The sequence below is a fragment of the Diplotaxodon limnothrissa genome, linkage group LG22 (assembly GCF_057381915.1).
Source record: "Diplotaxodon limnothrissa isolate DT_005_m linkage group LG22, D_limnothrissa_male_GT1.1, whole genome shotgun sequence".
NCBI lineage: Eukaryota > Metazoa > Chordata > Actinopteri > Cichliformes > Cichlidae > Diplotaxodon > Diplotaxodon limnothrissa.
This window is the reverse complement of record NC_140616.1, coordinates 20,390,290-20,397,044: the sequence shown is the minus strand read 5'-3', so window position 1 is coordinate 20,397,044 and position 6,755 is coordinate 20,390,290. Positions and strand designations below refer to the sequence as shown.

The 6,755-nt window shown below is 42.3% G+C and overlaps 1 protein-coding gene across 3 annotated transcripts; it reads right to left on the bottom strand.

Moving 5' to 3' along the window:
• Nucleotides 1-5,896: 5,896 nt before the first annotated feature.
• On the bottom strand, nucleotides 5,897-6,755 carry LOC146609854 (galactose-specific lectin nattectin-like). Of its 3 annotated transcripts, none has more exons than XM_085346095.1 (2): nucleotides 6,662-6,755; nucleotides 5,897-6,300 (listed from the first exon to the last, which is right to left on the bottom strand). In XM_085346095.1, the coding sequence occupies exons 1-2, from the start codon at nucleotides 6,753-6,755 to the stop codon at nucleotides 5,897-5,899; spliced, it is 498 nt and encodes a 165-aa protein (XP_085202221.1). The 3 variants fall into 3 exon arrangements, with proteins under 3 accessions (XP_085202221.1, XP_085202219.1, XP_085202220.1); XM_085346093.1 differs by having other exon boundaries at nucleotides 5,897-6,354; nucleotides 6,668-6,755; XM_085346094.1 differs by having other exon boundaries at nucleotides 5,897-6,330; nucleotides 6,668-6,755.

Sequence of the window (6,755 nt, the reverse complement as noted above, 5' to 3'; positions counted from 1 at the left end):
TTATATGGATACACCGTAATAAAATGGGAATGGTTGGTGATATTAAAGTCCTGTTTGTGGCACATTAGTATATGTGAGGGGGCAAACTCCTCAAGATGGGTGGTGACCATGGTGGCCATTTAGAAGTCGGCCATCTTGGATACAACTTTTGTTTTTTCAATAGGAAGAGGGCCATGTGACACATCAAACTTATTGGTAATGTCACAAGAAAAACAATGGTGTGCTTGGTTTCAACGTAACTTTATTATTTCATGAGTTATTTACAAGTTTCTCTTTGTTCACAGCCATTGACATGTTGAAGAGGTTAACACGTGAGGAGCGGATCGAATTTGTGTTGTGTTCGGGATTAAACAATTATCAAACGCTCAGGTGAAGAAATGACACTCAGACACTTTGACAGTTAACGTGCACGGGTGAAGACTCAGAGAGACTCACACCGAGTCGCAGGCGTTTCCTTTATTTAACAAGCATAGCAGTTCCTGTTTTTCATGTTCGTGTGTGGGTGCTGTTTGTGAGTCAACTTCTGCAAAACTCAGCTTTGTGTGTTAATCTCATGTGGTCTTATCATATGGCTTATATGGCTTACAGTTTACTGTTTAGAAGCTGGGCTGCACAGTGTAAAATATGAACACTATTATTATGAAGCAAAGCATAAAAACATTTCCCCATAACATGTTGATATCTGGTGAACGCAGTAACCGGGTCATTGCAGCAGATTTCAATGCAAGACACCCTACGAGACCACCCATCTCCCATGCTACAGTCAGCAAACTGCTTGCTAAGTTTCGTGAAACTGGTTCAGTGTTGGATTTGCCAAAATGTGGACGCAAGAAAACTGTTACTAATGAAGACGTTTCACCTCTCATCCGAGAAGCTTCTTCAGTTCTAAGGTCAAATGGTGGAGAGTCCCAGATATAACCTAGTGGCAGTAACCCCCCACAGAGGGACAAAAGGACCCCCTGATGATCCTCTAATCACCTGAGCCAAGGTGTGAAACGGGGTGTGGGTCCCAATCAGCCAGAGTTTCGGGTGAGTTCATTGTGAAACCTGGCCCCACCTTATCATGCGAATTCCTGAGGTCAGATGGCCCAGGATGTGAGTGGGCGTTAAGGCGTCTGGGAAGGGATCTCAAAACTGGATTATAGATGGCAGAGAGTTGGTGTCGTAAACCCCCGCCTCTGTTCAAAGATGGTCGCTCACAGTGGACATAGATGGCTTCTTTCACTCCTCTTTCAAACCATCTGTCCTCTCTGTCCAAAATGTGAACATTGGCATCCTCGAAAGAGTGTCCTTTATCCTTAAGATGCAGATGGACTGCTGAGTCTTGTCCTGTGGAGGTGGCTCTTCTGTGTTGTGCCATGTGCTTGTGAAGTGGCTGTTTGGTCTCTCCAATGTAGAGGTCTGAGCATTCCTCGCTGCACTGTACAGCATACACCACGTTGTTAAGTTTGTGTTTTGGCGTTTTGTCTTTCGGGTGAACCAGTTTTTGTCTGAGCGTGTTGCTGGGTCTGAAATGCACCGGGATGTCATGCTTGGAGAAAACTCTCCTGAGTTTTTCTGATACACCGGCTACATAGGGGATACCAATGTTGTTGCGTCTGTCCTTCTTATCCTCCCTCGCTGGTGTCTGGTCTTCTTTTCTGTGCCTCTTTGCTGACTTTAAGAACGCCCATTTAGGATAGCCGCACGTTTTGAGTGCTTCCTTTACATGTGTGTGTTCCTTCTTTTTTCCTTCAGGCTTAGAGGGAACATGTTCTGCCCGGTGGTGTAGGGTCCTAATTACTCCAAGTTTGTGTTCCAAAGGGTGATGGGAGTCAAAGAGGAGGTACTGGTCCGTGTGTGTGGGCTTCCGGTAAACTTCGATGTTGAGTTTGCCGTTCTCTTCAATGTGCACAGCTCAGTCCAGGAAAGGCAAACAGTTGTCCTTTGTGTCTTCCCTGGTGAACTTGATGTTTTTATCCACAGCGTTAATGTGTGCAGTGAAGGATCTTTCGAGGATGCCAATGTTCACATTTTGGACAGAGAGGACAGATGGTTTGAAAGAGGAGTGAAAGAAGCCATCTATGTCCACTGTGAGCGACCATCTTTGAACAGAGGCGGGGGTTTACGACACCAACTCTCTGCCATCTATAATCCAGTTTTGAGATCCCTTCCCAGACGCCTTAACGCCCACTCACATCCTGGGCCATCTGATCTCAGGAATTCGCATGATAAGGTGGGGCCAGGTTTCACAATGAACACACCCGAAACTCTGGCTGATTGGGACCCACACCCAGTTTCACACCTTGGCTCAGGCGATTAGAGGATCATCAGGGGGTCCTTTTGTCCCTCTGTGAGGGGACACTCCCACTAGGTTATATCTGGGACTCTCCACCATTTGACCTTAGAACTGAAGAAGCTTCTCGGATGAGAGGTGAAACGTCTTCAAGCAACTTAAAGAAGTCCAGACGCTTTTCTTTGCAAGCTCCTTTGACTACGATGACCTGGATGACTGAAAACCTTCACAGACATGTTACTAATGAAGAAACATCAGTGGCTGTCCTAGCTTCATTCAGCAAGAGCCCACAGCGTAGCACTCGCCGCATGTCACTGGAGAGTGGCATTAGTCACTACCAGCTCCACCACCATCTTCAAGTTTGCTGACGTCACCGTCGTGGTGGGCCTGATCTCTGATAACAACGAGACGGCCTACCTGAAGGAGATTAGGAATCTGGAGAACTGGTGCCAGAGGAACAACCTCCTTCTAAACGTCAGTAAGACAAAGGAGCTGATAGTGGACTTCAGCACTAAGCAGGAGAGGAACTACCAGACCCCCGTCATCAACGAGTGCCCAGTGGAGAGAGTGGACAGCTTCAAATACCTCGGAGTTCACATCACGCAGGACCTGTCATGGTCCTGTCACATCAACACTGTGGTGAAAAAGGCCCGACAGCGTCTCTACCACCTCAGACGCTTGAGAGACTTCCAACTGCCCTCCAAGGTGCTCAGGAACTTTTACTCGTGCACCATAGAGAGCATCCTGGCGGGAAACATCTTAACCTGGTTCGGGAACAGCACCATGCAGGACAGACGAGCTCTAGAGAGGGTTGTGCGGTCAGCTGAGCGCACCATCCGCTCCGAGCTCCCTGACCTGCACTCAGTCTACAGCAGGCGGTGCTGGACCAAGGCCAGGAAGATCGTGAAGGACCTCAGCCATCCCAACAACAGACTGTTCTCTCTGCTGAGGTCAGGAAAGCGATTCCGCTCCCTGAAGACCAACACAGAGAGACTGAGGAGGAGCTTCTTCCCGCAGGCGATACGGTCTCTCAATCACACCACCACACAGTACTGACCCACACATATGGTTCTTACACACACACTGGACTTTCTGGACATTGGTTTTGCACAACACTGGTCACTATATTCTTCATTTCCGGTTAATACTTGTACAGCTGCTGTTATTGTGTATATATTTATTTATATTTAGATTTCTTCATACATTCTTATATAGTTCTATATTGTGTATTTTGTTGTACAGTTATTTTATTTTCAACTTTAATTTATATTTTATTCCTTCCTAGTTAAATTTACCCTTTTTAATTTTTCATATTTATTTCCTATCTTATTCATAGCCTTTTCCTTTTTTGTTTTCTTTAGGTCACGAGCAGTTGTCCAAGCATTTCACTACATATCGTACTGTGTATGACTGTGTACGTGACAAATAAAAATTTGAATTTGAATTTGAATTTTAGTCTAACATCTTGACATTTCCTTCAAGGTCAACTTTTGGAAGCATGGGTGTTAACAATGAAGGTCAAGGTCAAATGCTCAGCCAACCTAGGCACTCATGTCCCCCAAGGTCTATTTGTTGTGACCTTGGCCATGAATCACCTAAATTAAGTCAGCTTGAGCTGTTACTCCCTCGCATTGGGGGTAGAACAAAGAGAGAGAGAGAGAGACGCTGGGTACCTTGCCGGTCTTTTAAAGGATTAACACAGAGAGACAGAGCTCAAGCTAAAGAGTAAAACCAGAAAAACACAGCATGGATGACACAGACTGAAAATCATAACTAAACACGAGTGAGTGGAAAACAGACAGAGAAGCACTGAATTGAATAAACATAAAATAAAGGGACCAAATCACGTTTGCGTTTAAAGTCTTTTAACAAAGAACATGAGAATATGAATGCCCTGATTGTGGCAGACCTGTTTAGAGACAATAAAAATCAAGGCTGTCATCATAGTTGTAAGATTAATACATATGAAGTTGTAATGTTTTTTTCTTCCTTTTGTCACTTTTTTTTAAGTTAGGATATTTAAAGCTTTCTTCTAATCTGAATGTTCATTTATGTTCAATTAAAGTAAAGAATACACTGTGAAAAACAATCGATAGAATCTAACCAGTAAATTTTTAACAATTTGCATAGATTTTGTTTAGGCAAATTTTATTACATAGTTTTAGTAAATAGTTCCTTATATTAAAAGCTATGAAATACTAAAACAAATAAGGTGAAGTCTACCCAATACTTCTCAGTACATTACATAACTAATTACTGATAGAAACTGAATCATTCTAACTTGTGTTTGTGAGTAGATAATTGTTAATCTACTTAATAATACTGATTGATTTAATTTGTTAACCCTCACTTATTCAGGGAAGTTTAGTTTTATCCCAGAACTTCGTTTCAGAAACAAGAGGTGATGATTATGTCAATACTTTTAATCAATAATCCAATGTGCTACCATGAACAACTGGGTCACAAAACAGTCAGCCATTGTGGTAAGGAAAAAGGGCAAGATGGAAATGAAGGGAAAGGAGGGAAAGGAAGGAGAGGTGAAAGGGAAAAGATGAGAGTATACCAAAACCATCTATGTAAAACACTGAAAAAAGCCAAACGTCAGACCACTTTTGCAAATATGTGATGTCTGGATAAACCGAGCAGATAGGCTACATTTTTCCTGAAAACATGTTAAAATGTTATTTTGTGACCCAGAAAGAGTAATATTTTAAACTCCAATAATAATAATAATAATAATAATTTATTTTAATTTAATTACTTAATTTCATTAAGTATTGAAAAGAGTAATACAAGTAATAAGACAACTAAGTTGTTGCTTCCATTGTTGGAAACTGGAATTGGCTGGGCTGCGCTATGAATTCTGGGATAGGTTGGGCCATGAAGGATACACCTGACCTATCCTTCAAATCTGGGGAAAAGGGGGATGCATTTGTTGGCCGCATTTGGAGCAGCCTTCGAATTTGGACAACCTCTGTCACGTCACTGTGATGTAATCAGCCTTCAAATGCGGCCTCCGAAGAATGCAGCCCCTGAACTGAGACACAGCCACAGACTAGACAAGGAACAGAGGAAGCATGTGAACCAAAACCTAAGACCTATAAGTCACAACCCAAGAAGAACTGGAGAGCTCAAAATACAAAACTGAAGCCAAAACACTGGTAGTAATAAACCAAGATGACACTTAATGATAATAGTAGTAACATTGGGCCACTGACCCAGGACTGTGACAAAAGCAACATCTCTTATTTAGACTGGCTGAACTCTTTCTTTGGTGTTTTCTGGTTAGAGTCACTGTATAAGTAATTTATTGTTAGTTTGACTGTATTTTATTTTAATAAGGCTTTATCAGCAAAACAATTTAAAAGAAAGTTTAATATAGATATTGGGTGTTTCTTTCCTCCTTCCTCATTATATTAACATTAGCTGTGAGATTAAAACAATGAGTAAATATTCCCTGTGATCCACCATCAGAGCTACCAGTGGATGATTCTGTATTCATGAAAATCAAGGTGAGTGAAATTTAATGACTTTTGCACAGACACACAAAAGACAGGTTACAGTGTGCATTCACATCTTTATTGTAGCATTGTACTAGCAGGAACAGAAGGTTCAGTGCTTCTAAGGACAGGTAATGCGTGTTGCACAAACATAAGGTAAATTGGTAGCACACGTGTAGTCATTCCATTTCTTATCTGATACTACATTGGTGTGAACACAGTGTTCATTTCCTACCTGATTATTAGGTTGTGTTGGACTCCAGTAGACAAAACGCAGTGGACAACCATCGGACCACATCCAGGTGCCTTCTTTATGTTTGTCACTGAGTCCAATCCAGGTGAGTCCCTCTGCGTGGTCAAAGTTCTGGATCAGGTTTTTCACAAAACTCTGTTCCTCTGTATTGCGGATGGACACCAGGTTGGCTCCCTGTGACAAACAGTAGACCTCTGCATCAGCCCAGGTCATGTGGGTGGCGACATATTTGTAGCAGCGGTTGTTGAAGCTCCACCAGAACATGGGACAGGCTCCACGTTGCAGTTTAAATTTCCGTTCACCTGAAAGGAAAACAGAATTCAGGGCTGGATGAAACTGTTAAAAAGTTGAAGAGATTTTTTTTCTCAGAGTCACAGAAACAGAGGTGAAAATGCTCTGCTGGTATTGAAACAAGTAACTGCTTTAATTTAAGCGCTGCAGAGAATCATGGCTGCACAGTTGAAATAATGCCACTGGTCAAATGCATTCAGCAAAAGCTTTTCCCTCATTCACAGTTCCAAAGAAGAGGAGCATAAGGTAACAAATATCCACATAAAATGATCTTTTGCTAACATAATAACCACAAATAAAGGTAAAAGTAAATAAGGGAAAATAAGAGCTAGAAAATGAGACGGTTACCAGGTTGTTGCTTCACTTCATTGTCATCAGAGGGAGACTCAGAAGGAGCACCCAGAGCCAGACCAAACAAGAAGAGGAGCAAGATCAT

Bases quoted from the DNA above. Each gene is read 5' to 3' on its own strand.
- LOC146609854 (XM_085346093.1), bottom strand. From the start codon at position 6,755: ATGATCTTGCTCCTCTTCTTGTTTGGTCTGGCTCTGGGTGCTCCTTCT. The intron at 6,355-6,667 runs GTAACCGTCTCA...AGTTTCATCCAG, and splicing joins TGAAGTGAAGCAACAACCTG to CCCTGAATTCTGTTTTCCTT.